The sequence below is a fragment of the Macrotis lagotis genome, chromosome 1 (assembly GCF_037893015.1).
Source record: "Macrotis lagotis isolate mMagLag1 chromosome 1, bilby.v1.9.chrom.fasta, whole genome shotgun sequence".
In the NCBI taxonomy this organism is placed as follows: Eukaryota; Metazoa; Chordata; class Mammalia; order Peramelemorphia; family Peramelidae; genus Macrotis; species Macrotis lagotis.
The window spans coordinates 676,720,526-676,744,102 of record NC_133658.1 but is presented as its reverse complement, the minus strand read 5'-3'; the positions used below and the strand labels follow the sequence as shown (position 1 = coordinate 676,744,102).

General features: G+C 32.9%; 1 protein-coding gene across 1 annotated transcript in view; it reads right to left on the bottom strand.

Annotated features, from left to right (window-relative positions):
* Positions 1-23,577, bottom strand: part of NCKAP1 (NCK associated protein 1) — a 121,156-nt gene that overhangs the window by 80,325 nt on the left and 17,254 nt on the right. Inside the window, exon 2 of the mRNA XM_074215555.1 lies at positions 20,120-20,230. Coding sequence (XP_074071656.1) covers positions 20,120-20,230 — 111 coding nt within the window. The remainder of the gene's footprint in view (positions 1-20,119; positions 20,231-23,577) is intronic.

The window sequence follows — 23,577 nt, the reverse complement described above, 5'->3', positions numbered from 1 at the left end:
TCAATTATGACAGATTTATCTCTTCTCAGCAATACAATGATCCAAAACAATTTCAAAAGACTCATCCACATTCAGAAAAAGAACAATAGAATGAATGCAGATTAAAGTATACTATTTTCACTTTTTTTGTTTAGTTTTTTAACTTTTGTTCTCTTTCTTCTTTCTCAAATGACTAATATGAAAAGATGCTTAACATGATTGCACATGTATAACACTGTATCAGTTTGCTCACCAACTTGGGGAAGGGCCAGGGAAGAGAGGGAAAAAGGGAAAAATATTTGGAACTTGAAATCTTATAAAAAATGAATACTGAAAACTATCTTTACACATAGCTTTTATTTTATCTTTAGAAAAACAAAAAATATGCAATATATCTTGGTTATATAGAAAATAATGTACCCTGTGACACATTGCTGGGCATACACTAGTTTAGCTTTAAAAGATTCTCTTGGGGCGGCTAGGTGGTGCAGTGGATAGAGCACCACACTTAATAATTACCTAGCTGTGTAGCCTTGGGCAAGCCACTTAACCCTATTTTCCTTGCCAAAAACAAAACAAAACAAAAAAAAAAACAACCTAAAATAAAATTTTAAAAAGAGATTCTCTTGATATAATTTTTTGAATATGAGAAAGCAAAAACTGGAAAATAAAATGAGTTTCCATGAATTAAGCCATGTATAAATAAATTATGTCAATAAATAAATTTCAGGAAAGACTATTAAGAATGCCAAATATGAGGAAATCAAAAATACTAGAAAACTCGTAGGAACTATTAAAAGTAATGTGACTTAGAAATATATTGACTACAATAATGCAAAAGAAGGGAACTATAAATTGAGGTCATATACTGTGGTCATGAATAATTTTGGCCCCAAAGGAGAGATAAGAATGTGTATGACCCTCCTGTGTATGACCCTGCAAAATTTTGTAAAAATTAACAGGTATAGTCACTATATCTATCTATGGGTTCAGTTTAACTTTTCATTTGTTGTAATGGAAGGCTCTAGGTAAAGGTAGAAAAGAAAGGTATATATGGCAATGATGTTGACATAAAAACAAAAGCCATCAAAAATTTTTATAAAAAACAAAATCATAGCAAAATAGTATTACAGCACATTCACATACCAAAAACATACTCTTATGTCTATTCAGTCATTCCTAAATTGATGGGCACCTCTTTAATTTCTAGTTTTCTGCCGTCAGAAAAGCAGCTACCATAAGTATTTTTGTACAAATGGAATCATTTTCTATTTCTTTGATCTTTTCCAGATACAGATACTGCAATGGTATATATATATATATATATATATATATATATATATATATATATATATAGTTTAATAAATTTTTGAGTCTAGTTCCAAATAGTTTTCCAAGATGGTTTGTGTCATTCACAGGTCTATCAACAGTTCATCAATGTATCTGTTTTCCTACAATCAATTCCTCCATCATCTGATTTTTTTTCCTTTATTTCTGTCAATCTAGTAGGAATGAGGTGGAATATTTCAGGGAGGATACTTTAATTTGAAATTCTCCAGTTAGGAATTTGGGAAATATTTTTTCACATAGTTACAAATGGTTTTATTCCCTTGATGTTTTTAGATTATTTATCAATTGCTAAGTGCCTCTTTTTCTTATTAATTTGAATCATTTCTTTCTTAAAAATGTGACTTTGTCAGAGGAAATTAAGTTGTAGTATATGAATGCAATAGAATACCACTGTCTTATAAGAAATGAGAAAACAAATGAATTCGAATAGACAAGACTTATATGAAGTAATAATACATGGTGAAGTAAGCAGAACCAGAACAATTTATTCTATAACATCAATATTATAAAAAAGAACAAATCTGAGGACCTTGAAGAATGAAAAGAGCAGAACCAGAAGAAATGCTTCCACAGTGATAAACTGTGACAACAATATGTTAAAGACAAACAGCTTTCAAGGTTGTAATAACTACAATCACTACAATGGCCAAATATGACTCCAAAGGACTAGAAATGAAATATTCTATGTATTGACAAATGTCACTTACATTTGTGTAGACACGGGAAATTTGTTTTGCTTAACTATGCATATTTATCACAACGAATCTGTTTTCTTTTTGTTTTAACAGGGTGAGGAGAGAAAATTTATTTCCATTGATTAAAAAAATAAAAATAGAGAAAGGATACAAGACTTATGTGCAATAAAGCATGGACTTTCAGATGAGATCACCAGTTAATTAACTGTTTTATATTTTTATGAGAGAGCTCTCATATATTCTGTTAAACGTTTGCAAGCTAAAAAAATTTTTTTAATTAAAAAACAAAATAATGAATATGGAATTGCTTCTTAATTCTGCCAGAAAAAAATGAATAGCATTTTAGAATTAGAATTTAGAGATTATCTGATCCAATTCACTTATTTCAACGATAAAGAAGTTGAATCTCAAAATGATTAAATAAACTGTCGTAAATCAGACGGTTGTCACATATTAAAATGGAACTCATATATCCTAAACTTCTTATTTAATCTTTATTTCATTAAATTATTATTGAGGAAGTTTTATTATAGTTTGCTCAAGTATGAGATTATAATCATACACTGAAATAAAGGACTCAAGTTGAATGAAATTCTCCTTGAGGGAAGAAACTTAATTCTACTTTCGTATTCTTCAGCAAGTAGTACCATTTCTGGAAAGGGACATGAGGGGGAAAGATGAGGAAGAGGAAGAAGACAAGAAAGAGAAAATGTATTTAGCACTTTAAGATTTACAAAATGATTTACAAATATTAAGTCATATTATACTAATAACCTCAAGAGGCAGGTATTACTATTATTATTATCATCATCCTCATTTTACAGATGAGGAAACTGAAGCAGACAGGCAAAGTGATTTGTTCTGGGTCACAAGACAATTAAATATCTGAAAGTAGATTTGAACTCAGGTTTTCCTAACTCCAAGCCTAATGTCCATCTACCTACCATACTACCTAGCTGCCTCTAATAAATTAATAAATGCTTGTTAAATTGTTAAATCAATTGATTCCACTCTGTCCAATTTATGGTGTTCAAAAAGAGAGTACCACTTACAAATATTCCCTTAATCTTGAACAAATGTCCAACATTCAAAATACTTAATATGGTAATGATCTGAGATTTGATTACCCTTCTATTTCTCTACTCTATCCCACACCCAAAAGTCACCAGCTCAAATTCTATAATATATATTCAATATGAATCTTTATTGAGCTTTTTAGGGGGAGTTGGAGAGGAAAGAGAAGCTATTATTAGAATTTTTGTCTTGTGCTGATTTATAACACAATGAATATACATTTTTGAAAACAATGGTCAAGTACTATCTTCTGAGGAATTTATTCTATCAAAATACGCTATTATGTCTCTGCTCTTTCAAATCCTTAAAATTTAAATGCAAAAATGTTAACCCAATTTGCTTATGTTAATGACACATAACATGGAAGGCTATGTTATGTGGGGGAAAAAAAAACAAAACACCAATACATAGAAAATTCTTTTAACCTGATAAGGACCAAAAAGATTACCTAGTTTAACTCTACACTTAGAACAGAGGTCCAAAGTGACTCAGCTAGTTAATGTCAGAGCCAGAGATAAACTTGAAGTCTTCTGATTCCTAAAAGATCAGTCTTCACATTATCTGGTTATTTAATAAAATTTTTAATTTAAAAAAATTTAATAATAATCATAATCACTTATCAGGATCAATATTTACTAAGGAAGTGCTAAGTAACTGGGCACAGCACCAGGTCTTGAAAATAGAAAAATGAATTAAAATATAGTCATTGTCCTTCAAAGTAAATTAATTCAAATGCTTTATTATTGTGACAAATCAGTGTCAAAGCAACCTTCTGCCTATTAACCCCAGACCTATATCACAGAATTTTTTTTTTAAAAAGTACTGGTTTTTATAAGCCAGTGTTTGTTAGAATATATGAATAGAGGATACAGGAAATATAAGAATATGGACTCATAATTTATTCCTCCAAATAACACAAAACAGTTCAGTCATCATTTATTAATAGTTTTGACTACATATATTGGAGGTACAAAAAAGATATAACCCATAACTTTTTAAGAGGGGAAATTTTAGAAAATACAGTCACACACAAACAACAATGGGTCAAAATGTGACAAGAAAAGAAGTTTAGGGTTTGTTTCTTTTTTTAAGTACTTTTAAGAAATTTAAGGGAGAGATCACTTAAAGCTAGGCAGAAGAAAGGTAATTAAATGAGGGAATAGAAAAGAAGTCAAACACTGAAAGGGAAGGATTTCAACAGGAACAAGTTGATAAGGAAGCAACAGGTCATGAAGGTAAATTCTCCAGATACAAAGAATGAAAGAAGAAAAAGTGAAAATGAAAAACAACAGAATAAGTGGTTCATCCATTGATTGAAAGAAATGAAAAGTGGTTCAATGAATTGGGGGGGAGGGAGTAGAAAAAGCATTTAAGCCCTCCCTATATGTAAAGCACTATGCTAAGCACTAGACATAAAAACAGAAAAGACAGTCTCAGTTCTCAAGGAAAGTCTCATTCTAATAAAATTACATCAGTTTCCAATGCTGAAAATTTGACAATACCAAGGATATTGGTGACAACAACTTTCTTTTCTAAGTCTTCAACTGATGTGGTTGCAGCAGCTGTAAGAGCAAGTACAAAGCTATATCCCCACAGGGATGATGCCTCCCAGAATGATGGTTATGGGCATTAGGCTTGAAGTATTGATTTTCCAAAAGTTTATGGGTCCAGGATCCTGGTCTGTCTCCATCAGGGTCTGAGGGAAGATATAACAGCAGCAGTTTTGACTTGTTTTCCAACTGTCTGTTGCCTCAGCTAGATTGATCTGACTGCCCTGTGAATGAGATTTGATAAAAAAAAAAAAAATGGCCAGTCTCTTTTTATAGAAGCTGATTCCTCGAAGACAGATGTAAGGGTTATACAGTAAAAAGAACTGGTACGGTGTCAATTAGGAAGACTGATCCACCACTTCAGTGACCTGGAATAAGGGCTGCAGAATGTGGGTTCAAATAAGATACACAGCTTTGGGACACTGTCATTCCCAATGCTCTTGGCTTCAGCGTCCTGGGAAATCTCCAATAGATTTTGGGAGTAGATGATGGTTGGGGTGGTGATGTAGAAAGTAAGGAGAAAGGGAAAGAAAAACTTATTCAAGTAGTGATATTCTGGCAGATCAGGATAAAGATCAAAAGAAATAAAATCAATTAGTAAGATATTAAAGTAGTAGTAAAGAAAGAGTAAACTATATAAAAGCAGAAATGAAGATGCAGGTGCAAGAGTTGTTGCAGTGTTAGAAATGAGAATATTAGGAAAAGACTGAATTGAATGAAGCAAGATTTTAAAAACCTAGATGTCTAGAACAGTGATGCTGCTTCTGAGAGAAAAGTTCTGACTATATGAAGTACCAGAAGTCAAAGAGAAATACCTACATGAAAATATCCATTGAGTAGTAGAAAATATTGGACCGGCATACTGTTGAGCAAAAGAAATATGCGTATGTATATGAATGAGGCAGCTAGATGGCACAGTGGACAGAGCAGGAGGCCCTAAGTTCAAATATGGGCTCAGACACTTAATAATTACCTAATTGTGTAACCTTGGAAAAGTCACTTAACCCCATTACCTTGCCAAAAAAAAAAAACCAAAACCAAAAAAAGACATATGTGTGTGTGTGTGTGTGTGTATACACACACATATATACATATATGTAGAAACATTAATAATATAAGGATGATAAGATATATGCACAGAAGTAGACCAGGAAACAAGAAAGAAGGGCAAGGAAGATAGGAAAGCAATCTGAAAGCGACTAAAATCTCTACATCTGTCCACAGAGGAATTTTACTGATAAGTATATACCAAAGAGGGTCATTGACAAAAATAAAGGTTCCATACATATCAAATATTTGCAGTAGAACTTTTTGTAGTAGCAAAGTACAGGAAACAAAGCTAATGTTCATCAATTCAAGTATATGGAACTAAATAGTTCCATACAATTTCCAAGCAACTAACAAAGCAGGCTCCTTTCTCTGAGAAGATAGCTCCTAGGACTCTATGGTCTGTCTCCTTAGGATCTATCCAAAGGTCTAGGACCATACAATTTCTCTGCTTCTAAACACTGATCTTTCATATTTTGACCATCTAGAAACAATGATAATAAATGCATTTTTAAAATGTGAAAAGAAAAATCATAGATAAGTAAAGTGTGATACATAGATGTAATAAAATATTACTGACCTGAAAGAAAATATATACACATAGAAAGACATGAACTAAAACAAAATAAAGCAAATCAAGAAAAACTATTTAAAAATGGCTCCAATAATGTAAATAAAAAGAACCAAAAAAAAATCTCAATGTTATGAAATTAAAAAAAAAAACAAGCTTGGCCACAGATAAAGAGAGAGGAAACATTTCATTCCTCCCCCAGCTTTGTAGAGGTCAGCTGAGATCCACAGGCATGGAACATTAGCTGTTCCTTGACCCCATTGCCTTGCAAACCCCCCCAAAAAAATGATAATTGTGATATAGAGAAGAAATTATTTATATGAAAAGTGAAGTATTCAAAGCCAAGAAAACAATAAACACTCTACTCCTATAGATATATCCTTGACCCCATTCCACCTGTCTACTCAAGTAGAATGCTTCATTTCTTTCTATAATCTTCAATATTTCCCTACCTGCTGGCTCCTTCCCTACTACCTGTAAACATCCTCATCCTTTAAAAGACCTTCATCTGAGCCAACTACACCAACTAACAACCTTTATCTTTCCTCCTCTTTTCTTCTAATCACATAGAAAAGGTGATCTACAAAATATCTCCATTTATTCTCAATTCTAAATCCTCTGTATCTAGCTCCTAAAACTAAAATGAAACTCCTCTTTCAAGTCCAGAATGAACTTAACTAATTTAACAGCTTTTTCTCTATTCTGTTCTCATCTCCTGGTTATTGTTAGATCTTTATGACATTGCTCTCTCCTGGTTCTTCTTCTCCTGGGTCTACCTTCAGGTGAAAATAATCCAGGACTCAGGAATCCAGGTGCCTTGAGAATTACAGTGCCACCTAGGTAAAAATAGTTCTTCCAGTTCAGTCTTGGGAATAACCCTTAAGGAAAGGGGGCTCTGTCCATCCTCACCAGATATACAACAAATAACCACAGAACAAAATGTCATAATCAGAGAGAGGCAATATAATTAATAAAGACCTGGAAAATAAAGTTTTAGACACCAAAGAAATGTCAAATGGTTCAACATGAACAAGAGAAATGGTTTCATCAGTGGAAAAGTTTTAACATCTGCTTCATTAACCTACACCCTAAGGAGAGTCCTATTTGACTTGCAACTGAAGAAAGATCAGTATAAGTTCAGAAAACGAACTCCTTAATAAGCAAGGAATATCTTCCTTTTCTCTTTGTATCCCCAATTCTTGATCCAGTACTTTAAAAAAGTAAACATTAAATGTGTTCCCTGTGATTTATTGATATTTATAATCACAAAAATAGCTATTATAAAAAATATATCAATGTCAAATTAGTGATACTTCAGTTTGACTACAAATGTCTTTATTCTTGGGGAACATGGGAACATGTAGCTTATCTGTTTAAATATCATTCTTGGTTCCTGATTTAATCAACATTTTTCCAACTCAGATAACACCTCAAATTTTGAAAGTTGAAAGGGACCTCAGTGCTGATATAGTCTATCTAGACCAAACACATAAAGAATCTGCACAATAGCACCCCTGATAAGGTCTTGCTTCAAGGTCTCTAAGGAGCAGGAAACCACCACTTACTTCTCAAGCATTACACCTTCCTATTATCTTTAATAGCATTTATTGTACATAATTGTGGGCAATATGCTACAGCATATTTAGTCCCATTGTGATGTCTCCATAATCCTTTGAGTGACTATAATTTTAATTTTTGAAAATTGTAACAATTCATGATTGACAGTCATACAGCACCATTGGAAAACTACTTCAATACACATCTGCTATATAACTAGTCTATGTTCTCTTACCAACAACAGAAACAACTAATCTTTACCTGCAGATCCTGTGTAATTCCTTTCCAGGTCTTCTATCAAACATGCTAGGAACTTCCTTTAACTCTCTTAGCATTTCATGGATACCAATGCAGCACAAGGGCTGTCTGGGGGGGGGGGGGGGGGGGGGATCCATCTCTCCCTCTTGCTATGGTTCCAACTCATTTTCAACATTAACATTTCTCTGACAACCTATATGCCACTTTTCCTATGCTGCAGCCTCCACTGCTCTTACAGTAATATCAATAATCAGTTCTTCAGAAATTAACAGTGATTTAAGAACTTGTAGCTAAATATCACCAGCAAACTAATATTGATGTTCAAAGATGGGTCTTTTTATCAGAGAGATGTTTGGAACCATTTAAAGAACATCCTTACACTACTGTTCTATTAGAAACCAAGGGGGGGGGGGCTAGGTGGCGTAGTGGATAAAGCACTGGCCTTGGAGTCAGGAGTACCTGGGTTCAAATCCGGTCTCATACACTTAATAATTACCTAGCTGTGTGGCCTTGGGCAAGCCACTTAACCCCGTTTGCGTTGCAAAAAAAAGCCTTAAAAAAAACCCAAGGGGGATGGGAATTCAGGGAAGCCTGGAAGGATTTGGATGAACTGATGCTGAGCGAGATGAGCAGAACCAGAAAAACAATGAACACCCTAACAGCAACATGGGGGTGAATGATCAACCTTGATGGGCTTGCTCATTCCATCAGTGCAACAACCAGGGACAATTTTGGGCTGTCTGCAATGGAGAATACCATCTGTATCCAGAGAAAGAATTGTGGAGTTTGAACAAAGAACAAAGACTATTACCTTCAATTTAGGAGGGGGGAAAAAACCATTATCTTATGTAATTTTGCTATCTCTTATACTTTATTTTTCTTCCTTAAGGATATGATTTCTCTCTCATCATATTCAACTTAGATCAATGTATACCATGGAAACAATGTAAACACTAACAGACGGCCTTCGGGGGGGGGAGTAGAGAAGCAAGAATGGGGGGGGATTGTAAAACTCAAAATAAAATCTTTACAAAAAAAATTTTTTAAATTAAAAAACCACCACCAACAACAAAATATATATTCTAGCCCTTACTCCTTCTGCTAAATTTTGGGCATACTACCTATCCCGAGTGTATTCACTATAGAAAACATTTTGTAAGGGTCTTCCTCCCTCCTATTTTCTTGAAGAACAAACTTCAGTTCTCTCATCACACTCAACTTGATCAATGCATACCATGGAAACAATGTAAAGACTAACAGACTGCCTTCTGTGGGGGGTGGGGGGGAGGGAAGCAAGACTGGGGGGGGGAATTGCAAAATTCAAAATAAATAAAATCTTTCAAAAAAAATAAAATGTCCTACTCTACCAAAAAAAAAAATAAACTACAGTCTATACATGTGTAAATTTATTCTCATAGCAATATTATAAAGATGAGAAAATTAAAACACTTGGAGAGGTAGTTTAATAATGATTCTTTGATTACTTTTCATCAGTAATAAATAATTCCCTAAATTATTTTTTCCCATTAACTAGATATTTGTGCATATATTTATTTAAAGACTTGATGTCCCTAGTATGCCCAGGCTGAAGTACAGTGGTCAATCATGAGATCAGATTCTGCTTCGATTTAGAACTGAAGCTTTGAATTGTGTTCAGCTTTAGTCCAACCATAACTCATACTTGCCAGCCTCAATCTACTCAAAAGCAGAAATTACACATAAGGTACCATATACCTGGTCAAAGTTAAGGCATATATTGACACAGTTTCAGATGACTTCTTTAGTTCTTAATTGAATTTAGCTAACTTTTCAATGTTTCCAACAACAGTTGGCCTGTATCATTACCTTTATGGTGATATTTTTGCTTATGCTTATAGTGAGTACCATAAGTCTAGCCTGTAATTTTTCAATTTTGAATGTTTCTTTAGATATTCTTTTTTTTTTTTTAGTTTTTGCAAGTCAATGGGATTAAGTGTCTTGCCCAAGGCCACACAACTAGGTAATTATTAAGTGTCTGAGGCCGTATTTGAACTCAGGTACTTCTGACTCCAGGGCCAGTGGCTCTATCCACTGCACCACCTAGCCACCCTAGATATTCATTTAAAAAAAAATCACATTTTAGGAGTGCTATATCCAAAACAAATGACTAGATAATTCAAATAGCTGATAATTTCACCACTAACTAGGATGGGGAAAGAGAGGGAGAACCACAAAAAAAAAAAAACTAGTAACAAATCAGTTTTTCTTTTCTAAACTACTTAACTTTAAAAAAACAATCACCTGAGGATTAAAAAACTTCCTTTAAGACAAAAATCTTAGGTCAGAATGTTGAGTGTTCTTTAAAGTCTTCCTGGCTTTGTTCCCAGACCCTATTGTTCTTTCCTGAGACTAAAATGAACCTTAGTTAATTTGAAGTTATAGCAGTTTTCACTAGTTCCTTTAATTAGGTGGAAATTGGGTTTAAAAAAAAAATCAAGAGAGTAGACAGCAGAGAACAATAAATAGCAATGAAGCATTTCCATCTTATCTTGGCTTATTTCTACACCTAGACTTCTACAGATAAGTCAGTTATATGGGGGCCCACCAAGCATGCTGCCAGGAGGTCTTACTACCTCTTTCCACAATATAATGAATTCCTTGAGACTAGTGCCTGTTTTTTTCTTCTACTGATAAACATAATATATAGTAAAGATACAGCTGGAAATTAATAAACGTCTACTAAATCAAAAAACCAAATGTCCCATAAAATGTTTTTTGTTATCTCTTGGTCACAATGAAAATCAACTCCTTTCGTTATATTAAAAAAAAAAAATCCTGCATCATCATCCATCCAATTGGCTATGACTTTTTTGTCTTTTAGTTCCATTTATAGCAAGAATTTTGAAACTGAAATGCCCCTTATATATTAGCATGCAGACTAGTTTATAATTCTGTCACTAAATAAGGATGTGATTTGTAATCAATAGTTAAGGTCTCCAGATCTATAAACATTAGTATCTTCTATCCTAATTTCTGTCACTCTGCAAACTGTCACATAGAGGGAAAGGGTCATTTTATATAAATAATTCATTATTTAATATCATGATATGCCTTGGACAGTTTATCTATTCTGTCACAAGGACTGCACCTAAAGTCTGAACTCAGGTCATGTTTATGCTATGAAAAAACTAGTAGAAATTCTATAGAGGATTTTCTATTATTTCAAAAATAAAAACAATCATTATTTTTAACTTCCATTGTCATCCAAAACATTTACAAATGTCTGCAGATCTATGTATGCAACTATGTATGTACATATGTGTGTATGTGATGCTCCAAAAGCCTTAGTGCAGTTTAAAGTTTAAAATATATAAATATAGTTTAAACTATTAATATAAAAAATATAAGCCAAATTGTATATAAACCAGAGGTCTTAACAATTTTGTCCATTTAATTCTTTCCTTCCCATAAACAAAAATATCATATACATTTCCCTTCCTATGACAAAGGTCTTTCCAGCTGTGCAGGTTTACAAACTCATAGTCATCCTAGAATCTCAATCCCAGTAATTCCACATATCCTATCAGTAGTCAATTCTTTTCACTTCTAACATTAAAATGTCTTTCCCAAGGGCCCTGGTCTCTCTATTCATAGAGACACCATCATAGAGACACTATTTCAAGCACCCATCATCTCTCATTGTTTAAACAGTGATCTGGAATTTGCACTTATTTAAAAAATATAAGCTTGCTGAATAAGAATTGTTTCATTCTTCATATTTTTATCCCCAACATCTAACAAAGTGTATATCACTCTGTAGATACTTAACAAATTCTTGATGGTTGTTACTTTATAAGTTCCTTTAAATCATCTAAATGCTCCTCCTAATATCTTTTATTATATACCCTATCACCACTTTATTACAAAAATATTTTCATTAACATTTCACAAATTACCTATAAAGCAAAGAAAAAAAAATCACCCTAAGAAGGGATTTATCTAAGCTAGCACAGAAATGGACAATGAAAGAACTTAGAAAAAAAAAAAACCTAAAAACTAAAAACCTTAAGATTTCCTTGAGATGGCTAGGGTCCTGGTTACCAAATGAACCCTGACTAAATGGAGACATTCTGGTTACAAAAAGCTATCCCTGGGGCAGCTAGGTGGCGTAGTGGATAAAGCACCGGCCTTGGAGTCAGGAGTACCTGGGTTCAAATCCGATCTCAGACACTTAATAACTACCTAGCTGTGTGGCCTTGGGCAAGCCACTTAACCCCATTTGCCTTGCAAAAACCTTAAAAAAAAAAAAAAAGCTCATGCTCTCTATATAAGTGGGAGAAAAGGAAAAAGAAAACCCATGACTCTTTCTCTTTTTCCTTTCTTCAAGTTTGGGTAAACTTTTTCTAGAAGTATTCCTATCAATACCAGTGAAGATAGATAATGGCCACAGGCATGATAATTAGCATGATATAATATAGCACTTTACAGCTTACAATGTGCTTTACAGATATTATTTGATTTTATCCTCTCAATAATCCTAAAAAATAGATTTCATTATTATGTCCATTTTATAGATGGGGAAAATGAGATTGAGAGAGCAAACATATTTGTACAGGATCAAACAGCTATTAACTGTCGGAGGCAGGATTTGAACTCAAGTGTTCCTGGCTCCACCTCCACTGTTTATATGTATCATATTCATTCATTTAATGTTTAAAATACAATTTACATATATATATATACATAAAATATCATAAAGTTTTAACTTATAAAATAATGTTTCAATAATGTTATCTATTCCATTGTAGCACCACTATAATTTAATAAAGCTTTCAAATATTTTGCACTAATTCCTTACTCACCCCCCTCCATTTTCCAAAGATAATAATGTTGTGAAGAATTTTTTTTCAGAAACATCATTTATCCCTTTTCTATTTTCAGGAAGTTTTCAATTTTAAAAAAGGCATTGCTTCAAAAGTTCATTTTAAATGCTTTTTTAAAAAAAAGTACCTATTTTCTTAAAAACAATGTTCTAAGTACTAATTAGGTTCCTGAGTTAGTTTTCAAATCCTAGCTTCTCCTCTCCCCCAATCACCTACAAATGTTAGTAAAAATAATTCTATTTAAAATTTATTGTTGAGGGTGAAAGGATTTTTATTAATAACTCCAAGAAGCCAAAGTCTTTTGGATGATGTTTTTATCACAGAGAATAAACTTTCAAAAAACTCACTGAACCCTTTCAATGATGTAACAAAGTTCTGATTAAAGAACTGCCTATGGTGCAATTCTTTACCTCATGCTTAGAATTCTTAAAAAAATAAAAGTTAGGCTAATCTGATATACTCTCAATCCCAGGTGTTTTCTTTATCTGTTCTGCTCCTGGTCTCATCTTGATTCCATTTATTTTCTAATATCCATCCATAGTTTGATTCCTTCCTTTCACATTAACTAAGCTAGATGCATGTCTATGAGAATTCTATTGTTTTTCTATCTTGTTATTGTAATTAGGTCATAATTCTTTTCCTGTTTAATGATATTTTAAATGCTTGATCTTGGACTCTTGGTTTTAATGTTATAAAATTCTAATCCAATTAACTATCTGTGTACTAAACCTGCTTGTAATCTTAATGAGGCACACCATCAAATAGATTTTTTATTACAGAACATACTTTGTTAAAAATGCACTCTTTCAGGGCGGCTATGTGGCACAGTGGATAGAGCACTGGCCCTGGAGTCAGGAGTACTTGAGTTCAAATCCGGCCTCAGACACTTAAATAATTACCTAGCTGTGTGGCCTTGGGCAAGCCACTTTAACCCCATTGCCTTGCAAAAATTGAAAAAAAAATGCATTCTTTCTGATAAGCAACTGAAAGGGCAGAAAGCCTATGCACTAGCAATATGCCTACCATACAACATGATAATCTTATTTTATTGGATATACTGGGTGGGGGGGGGGCATAAAGAGCCATTTGACTGAAAAATTCAACTCTTCAAACTGACTTCAGAAAGCATAGAAAGATTTGTATGAACTGAAGCTGAGTTAGGTGAGCAGAACTAGAAGAGCATCATATACAAAAACAACAATATTGTGAGATGGTCCAACTGTGATTGACATAACTCTTAATAGTTTGGTGATCAAGGGCAATCCTAAAAGACCTGTTTGCCTTTCACATCCAGAGGAAAAAATTACGGATTCTGAATGCAGAACAGAACATACTATGTTCACTTTTCCAAAACTTCTTTTATGCTTTTCTCTTTTTCTCATGCTTTTGGTCTTTTTCCCCTCAGTTCTAGTTCTTCTTTCATAGTTTAATATAGAAATATGTTAAACATAATTTTACATGTATAGTCTATATCAGTTTGTTTATTGTCATGGGAAGGGGATGGAAGGGAGAGTGGTGAACTTGCTTGCAAAAGGATGAATGTTGAAAAACTATCTTTGCAAGTAAATGGAAAAGAAAAATCCAACTCATTTAATTTACTCCTTTAAGGACAAACTTGACAAGACTCCTACATATAATGTTTATAAAAGTGTAGTGTAGATATCATTTATAAGGAAGGTGCATTAAAAAGTTATTGCTGTAAAAATATATTTTTAATATATTTTAAAACAAAGCAAAATAATAAGAAATAAGTGTTCCATGTGCCATGGATTTCCCTCTGACTACCATCAACATTCCCTCAATAAAAAAACAATAGATTTCCAAACTCAGTTCCATAAGACTTCCAGTCTTTTTTCCTCCTTATCAATTTTTTCTGGTGTTTTTAAAAAAGAATACTATAAGACAATAATCAGGGTGCTAAAATTAAAAATAAAAGAAGGCACGATTACAAACCTTACAAGTTAGACAAAATTTTCTACTAGCAATTACTCTTCTAGAATCAGCACCTGAGATATAGTTTTGCTGCATGTAAAATAATTTGACTTAGCTTAGCAAACTGTGGTATATGTATGTCATGGAACACTATTGTTCTATTAGAAACCAGGAGGGATGGGAATTCAGGGAAGCCTGGAAGGATTTGCATGAACCCATGCTGAATAAGATAAACAGAACCAGAAAAACACTGTACACCCTAACAGCAACATGGGGGTGATGATCACACTTAATGAACTTGCTCATTCCATCAGTGCAACAATCAGGGACAATTTGGGGCTGTCTGCAATGGAGAATAATACCATCTGTATCCAGAAAAAAACTGTGGAGTTTGAACAAAGACCAAAGACTATTACCTTCAATTTAGGAAAAAAAACCATTATCTTATTATGTAATTTTGCTATCTCTTATACTTTATTTTCCTTCTTTAAGGATATGATTTCTCTCTCATCACATTCAATTTAGATCAGTGTATACCATGAAACAATGTAAAGACTAACAGACTACCTTGTGTGTGTGGTGGGAGGGGGGTAAAGCAAGGATAGGGGGGAAAATTGTAAAACTCAAATAAAATCTTTCCTTAAAAAATAATAATTTACCTTTTGATCCAGCAATACCACTACTGGGTCTATACCCAGTACAAAAATATTCACAGCAGCCCTGTTTGTAGTGGCAAAGAATCGGAAATCAAGTAAATGTCCTTCAATTGGGAGAATGGCTTAGCAAACTGTGGTATATGTATGCCATGGAACAATATTGTTCTATTAGAAACCAGGAGGGATGGGAATTCAGGGAAGCCTGGAGGGATTTGCATGAACTGAAGCTGAGTGAGATGAGCAGAACCAGAAAAACACTGTATACCCTAACAGCAACATGGGGGGTGATGATCAACTTTGATGGACTTGCTCATTCCATCAGTGCAACAATCAGGGACAATTTGGGGCTGTCTGCAATGGAGAATACCATCTGTATCCAGATAAAGAACCATGGAGTTTGAACAAAGTTCAAGGAGTATTCCCTTTAATTGAGAAAAAAAAAAACACAGATATCTTATTGTCTGATCTTGTTATCTCTTCTATTTTTTGTTTCTTCCTTAAGGATATGATTTTTCTTTCATCACACTCAATCTGGATCAATGTACAACATGGAAACAAAGTAAAGACTGACAGATTGCTTTTGGGGGGGAGTAAGATGGGGGGAAAATTGTAAAACTTAAAATAAATAAAATCTTTAATAAAAAAAGAAAGAAAAATAATTTGACTTAATAGAACTTCAGGTAATTTAATCTTCCTAGAATCTACTTTTCTCCAACTTCTAATCCTGAATGGGATAATCTGTGGTCAGTATTGGTGAATTCTATTACAATTTTCTACCATTATAATAGGCAATTCTGATGGACTAAAGAACTCTTTGAAGTGCCTATGCTATTCTACTCTTTGAGGAAAGTGCTAACTACCTTTCCATCCAATTCCAATACATTGATGATTTAACCAATATTTATCTGGGTAAAATTTTTTGTAAAGACAACATGACATTGTATCTCGAGAGGAGTACTCAGAATCAAAAAGACTTACATGTTAACATGTGTTAGAGTGAAAACATCTCAGGAGTCAAAGGATCAGACCTTAAATTTAAATCTTTCCTCTGAAATTTGTTGACCTGTGTTAACACTAGGTTCCTCACTAGCAAAATGATGAGGGTTATTTTTCTATTTCTATTTCTATTCTAAGTAGAATTTGACTGATAAAAAACCCCAAAACTTTTTTTAACATTGCATGTAAGCAAAAGTCAAAATTTGAGTCCAAGTCCTTTGACTCAATAGCTAGTCTTCTTTCCCATGTATTAATCCAATAAGAGATCTGACAAGTACTGCCACTAATTCACTGACTGTGTAACCCTGAGTAATTAATTCACTTAACTGCTCAGTATTCTATGCAACACTTACTATTTCTAACCTTGCACATACTACAAATCATTGAACTAATAAAGGAATTATTGAACTAATTTTTACCTCATGTACATATCTGTATATAGATTACATCTAAACATATAGATGTGTATGTATGCATGTATGTAGACACACACACACACACACACTCAGACACACTCTCCACACATATATTCCTTTCATTCCTCAAGAAACAAAAAGCAGACAATATTCAACTTAAAATATTAAAGACTATCCCAAATTAATGTACTATAATGGACATATCATTTGATTTTATATGATTATATGTTTTATAAACTTCAAAAGTTCTGTTCCTCTCCTAAAGTAATCTAGTACTTGCCATTAAAAAGAATCTAATCTTTCTTAATAGTCTCCACACAAAGAATAAGGATCCGATTATTCACCAAACTGTTGTATAAAATATTCAATAGTTCTTACTGATTACTTAAAAAAAAGGTAAAACTTTCTAAGCATTTCAAGATGTAAATTTCAAAGTGATAAACACTATTAATGATATTACTAGAGGTAGGAAAAATAAAAATGAAAGATAATGTCCATGAAAAGCATCAACCACACCAATAATACATATCAGGACGATATACAAAACTGAGCATTAGTAGAGATATAGAAAAATCTCATTAATCTGCAGATTGTCATCATCTGAACAAGAGAATCCACTAAATACTATTCTGTGAAAAAGTGGTTGTTAAGTAAATTAAGAGTATAAATAAACACTTTCAAGCACCTACTATCTTCAGAGGATAGCAGGGCTTAAGATTGATTCTTTCAACTATTAATTATAAATCATATTTATCTAGTTAAGTAAGATTTCTACTTTAGGAAAACATTGTGATCTAGAGTTAACTATATATACATGAAAAAGTAAGATTATTTTAATAAAGCATTATATAATTCATACTTTTTGCTAATTCTGACAGTTTTTCTCCTACCTCACCCCCAATGTAAAGTCTTATGCCAAAATATGACCTATCATGAAGTTAGTTAATACCGGAATATAATCATGAACAAATCAGATTGAGTAAATAAGAGGTGATATGATACATATTAAATGCGAAGCCATCGTTAAGAGATCAAATTAGAGATAGATTCAATCAATGCACCTGGTACTGAGACATCATAGATATGTGAACTTAGGAAACACACAATCTGTCAAGGTCCCAATTCCTTCATCTACCCCAAAGAGTTGCTAAGAAGATAAAATTAGATAATAAATACAAAATATTTTGTAACTCTAAAGTGAAATTAGAGTAAAATTGAATTTATAGAGGAACAAAATTCAAGATTAAATATATAAATATAAACGTTAAGAAAAATTGAAACGAGTAAATAAAGACTAAGAACTCTAAAGTGAAATGAAAAGATTTTAAAGGCAGCAAAGCTTATGGTAGAAAACAAAAGAAAAATCATTGAAAGTAAAAATTTTTTTTTCATAAAGTATCCTACAATTTATTTTTCAGCAGTTCTATATTACCTTGTCATTTGTTTCTAAATGCAACCATCCAATGATTTTTTTAAATGATTTTAAAATTTCTATTTTTTTTTTGTTCCAGATCTATAATTTTATCACAACAGAGAATTAAGTTCCTGGGGGCAACTCCTATCATTGGCAGATAGGCAACTGCTCTGCAACTTATACTTTGAGAAAGCTGCCTGAACAATGAGAAATTAAGTAATTTGCCTGGAGTCACTCAGTCAAGTCTGTCAAGAGACAAAATGTATAACCAAGTTTTCCAGATGCAGAGGTAGGGTTTTGTCTTTTTTTAATTCATTATAACACATTAATGTGCATCCACTAAGTCTAGTTTATGAAAAAGATGCACATATAATACAAAAGTAATGATCAGATACTATTCTGGCTGAGAATACACTTCAAAGCATTAAGAGAAAAAATAGTACTATCTAAAAAAGATAAAAGGGATAAAACAATATTTTCCCCCATCAATATTTTTTCCAACATATGATCCAAATTTTAAAAATTTAAACTTTATAGATTCTATAGACTACTAGAGAAACAAATGTATCTTCCAAATAAATACAAAATTTATAGCAAAAATTAGTTACTAATTATGTATGATTCAAAAACAGAGCATAATTCATTTTAGCTAAAATGAAAATTTTCCATTGTTGGAAGGGTTGTGGGAAATCTAGGGCACTAATACATAGTTGGTGAAGTTGTGAACTCATCCAACCTTTCTGGAGAGCAGTCTGGAACTATGCCCAAAGGGCAACAAAAATGTGTATACCCTTTGATCCAGTAATATTACTACTGGGTCTATAGCCTGAAGAGATGATGAAAAAGGGTAAAAACATCACTTTTACAAAAATATTCATAGCAGCCCTGTTTGTGGTGGCAAAAAATTGGAAATCAAGTAAATATTTGTCAATTGGGGAATGGCTTAGCAAACTGTGGTATATGTATGTATGTCATGGAACAATATTGTCCTATTAGAAACCAGGAGGGATAGAAATTCTGGGAAGCCTGGAGGGATTTGCATGAACTGATGCTGAACAAAATGAACAGAACCAGAAAAACACTGTACACCCTAAAAGCAACATGGGGGGATGATGATCAACCTTGATGGACTTGTTGATTCCATTAGTGCAACAATCAGAGACAATTTGGGGCTGTCTATGAGGGAGAATACCATCTGTATCCAGAGAAAGAACTGTGGAGTTTGAACAAAGACCAAGGACTATTACCTTTAATTGGAGGGGGGGGGGGGGGGGGACGACCTGATATCTTATTGTCGGATCTTCCTTAAGGATAAGATTTCTCTCTCATCACATTCAATTTGGATCAATGTATACCATGGAAACAATGTAAAGACTCTGTGGGCATGGGGGGGGGGGGGCAGGGAAGTAAGATTAGGGGGAAAAAACTGTAAAACTCAAAAGAAATAAAATCTTTAAAAAATAAAAATAAAACGAAAGGAAAATTTTCTAGATAAGTATTCATGATGCTGAGGATTAGTCCATTTTCATTCCTGGCTCTAACTTGCTAAGAAAAAATAATTAAGTACAGAATTTGGCTCATAAAAAGGCAGTACTTTCTGCCTCAGAAAAATTGTTTCCAAAAACCACCAGAAGCACAGGATTAATAAATGTAAAAGAAATAGGGACTTGATAAAGATTTTTTTAAAAAACCAAATAAGTGATTGGTCTTGTTTCCCCTGAGAAAAGATAAAGTATTACCAAAGAGGCATTTGGATACTTACATTGTTGTTTCGAGTCTCCACAGCAGGAAATTTTCTGACTATGAATTTCACAGCAGATTCCAGGTTTTTGTCAATTAAATATGATGGTTTTGCTTTTGGGTCTCCACATGCCTAAAAAAAAACCAGTAATAAGATACAATGTGAAATATATCTACCATCTAAAAACAGGTTGTAGTAAATCTGCAAACAAAAAAACTAGAAAGATATATATATTTTAGTGAGCAGGTGATAAAATGAATAGGCAAAGTGCAAGGATTGTCACAGCTGAAATATGCAATGGGAGACAGTACAGAGATGTTCTTCTACTGAAAAAAATGCATGGGAAGTTTCAAAGCAGTTAGCGCAGAACAGCAGTGAGGGGAAAAGCTCAGTCCTAAAAAAAGAAAAAGATATTTACTTCTATTTGAGGTAGGATTGTATTCATCTGAAGCTAATAAACTGTTAGAAAATTAGATGTCATCTGTAGGTACTAGGCATGTTAATGTAGCCTATGTGATTAAAAATAAAAGCAATCAATGTTTAAATTTCTCTCTTTTCAGAATATTTCTCCTTCATTTAACCAGTTCTATTTCAGTATAGCTAGTTTTGGAAGTTGGGAACTCTTAGGACCATATTCATAATGCTTAAGTATTGACTGTTCTTCTGAACATATAAATAGGTTGTACTTTCTCCCTTTCTAGAAAAATTATTCTATGTGTAATCTACCTCAGAGAAACACAGACAAAACAGAAATAATTAGAATTTATTTGACTAAATCAACATTATAGCAGTCTCCGTGGCCAAAAACCTAAATGTGTGTTAAAACTGTTTCTAAACAACATAAACAGAAACTAGAAAGAGAACCTTACATGTTTCATAACTTAAATTTCTCCAAAAAGTAATTATATGTTTAATTGGATGCTGAAAATTACCTTCCTAAAAAGATAATTTTTGACAAATTATACTTATATTTAATGTTTCTCACACTATATTCCTATTGTATAAAAAAGTAGGTGTAGTTTTTGTAAGTTTTTATCTCTATACTGTATGTTAGGAAATGTATTATTTAACTTTCCCTCTCTTCACTGATTTCTATGGCTGTGTTGTGGATTACAGAGATAGAAGTCATGAAACATGAAACTGATCTGAAAGCGGGCAAGCGGGCAGAGGGAAGGTGAAAAGCTTTGCAAACCTTCCAAACTTGTCCTTGCTGGGGAAGCATTGTAATAAAAAGAGAGAAAATAACATATAAACAAAGATTGTCAAACTATGACATGCGTTACGTTGCAGTGCAGATCATGGATAGTAAAACAACTGTAACCTTACAGTATGTTACAATTACCAACACTTTAGGATATATATTTATATTACTAGTGCTATACATTTCATGTAAACAATACTGGGGATTTTCTCAGAAAGTATACCAGTTTGTTATAATACCTCTGTAATAAACCAATAAAATGATAAGTGTAAAGGGAAAATTAACATACTACATGCAACTATGAAAATAGGAAACTATCAGCGAAATTTTACATACCTTAAAAAGAACGGTAGCCAAGAACAAAAATAAACAGTTATGGGTATTTCTTAAACTCCCATCAAACTGAAGAGATTCTGTTCAAGCATCACCTAATTTTCCTTTCAAAACCAATTCCAAGAGTATAAAATTAAATGCAAACATTTCTATATTCTCCAAATGGAAGTTGGGATCAAGTTAAAATTATTGTGATTAACTAGTGCAGTCAAACAAAATTAAAGTTCCAAGAAATCTCTTAACTGGGAAATTTCTAACAATGCTGAAATGAGATAACAAAGTTTCCTATTATTTTATCTTAATTATTAAAAATTTGTATTAGTTATTTTCATTTAAAATATAGTATATATATTTTAATAACTTAAAATATTTTACCATTTACACATCTGCAGCCTATTCTCAAAAAATACACAAATAGTTTTGTAATCTAGAATGTTTAGAATACTATCATGGAAAAATCATTATCAGTTCAATGCAACAATAATTTACTAAATGACCACTATGTGCCCAAATGTCAGGTACTACAATGCAAAAGGGATATAAAGACAAAACAATAGTCTCTCTCCTCCTTAAAGAGCTTAATTCTCAACAGCTTTAATTTAATAATTCTCAATTATGTGTTTTAAGGTTCACAACATACTTTTTTCCATAATTAACACTCTGAAGTAAAAAAAGTATCAATATCTCTAGTTTATAGATAGAGATGCCAAGACTCTAAGAGATTAAGTGATTTATTAAGCTAGTAACTAACTCAGGAGTTATTTGAACTTAAGACTATCAAAAACTCTTTCTACATTGTCATTCTGCTCCATATATGGAACAATCTGAACACCAATGATAACTAGTGCTCCTAATGACAATTTTGAAACAGAACAAGATTTTGAAATGCCCTCCTAAATGTTAAAAAATTTTTTTATGTAGTAACATTAAATGTATTCTCAGAATTTTTAAAATGAATAATTCATATCATGGTACAATGATACAATGCAGAGACTGTTCCATTTAGAATCTTATTTATTAAGAACCAATGTACTAAGAATAAGGAGATATAAATGGTACAGTCCTTGCTATCAAGGAATTTACTACAGTCTACTAGGGTAAAGGTAACAAGTGGAAAGATTAGTAAGGAGATTTTCTGGGCATCTCAAACATATAATAAAATTTAATCTTCCCTAAGTCTCACATTCTCATCCTCTCACCTCTTCCGAACTCCCTCTTTATTAGCTACTCAGTTTCCCAATTTTTGTATCAACTCAACTCCTCACTTAGCCCATAAGTCCAATATATTGCTATGTTTTATTTCTACCTTCACAACATTCTCCTGTATACAATCTCCACTCACAAAGCCACCACCATCACAGTTCAGGTCCGTCTGGACTATTTCAATTGTCTTCTTCCAATTCCAAACATCTAGTCAAAAAAGTGATTTTCCTAAAGCAGAGGTCTGTATGCTTCCTAGCATCTTAAGATCAAATTCCTTTCTGACATTCCAAGCACCTGACTACTTCCTACCTTTCCAATCCATTTAAATTTTCCTCCCTTCCACATGATCTACAATCTAGCTACAGAGACCTACTTGCTATTTGCCATAACATTTAATATTAAATTTCCTTGCCTTTGTATTGTCTGCCCCTTGCTTGGAATACTCTCCCTGACTACTTCAAGACTCAGTTTCAAATCCAATATTATGAGGAAGTCTTTTTTTAGTCACTATTTCTACATCTCACCCCATACCAGCTGCTAGTGACTTTCCCCTTGAGATAACTTTCCATTTACTCTATATATGGAACTAATTACTTACATGTAGTCTCCCTCATTTGAATGTGAGGTCCTTAAAAGGGCAGGATCTCTTTTTGCCTTTATTTGCTTCCCCAGCACTTAATAAGAAACCATTTAGCAAATGTTTTCATGACAAAATATAATCATGTAATATTACCCTTTAATA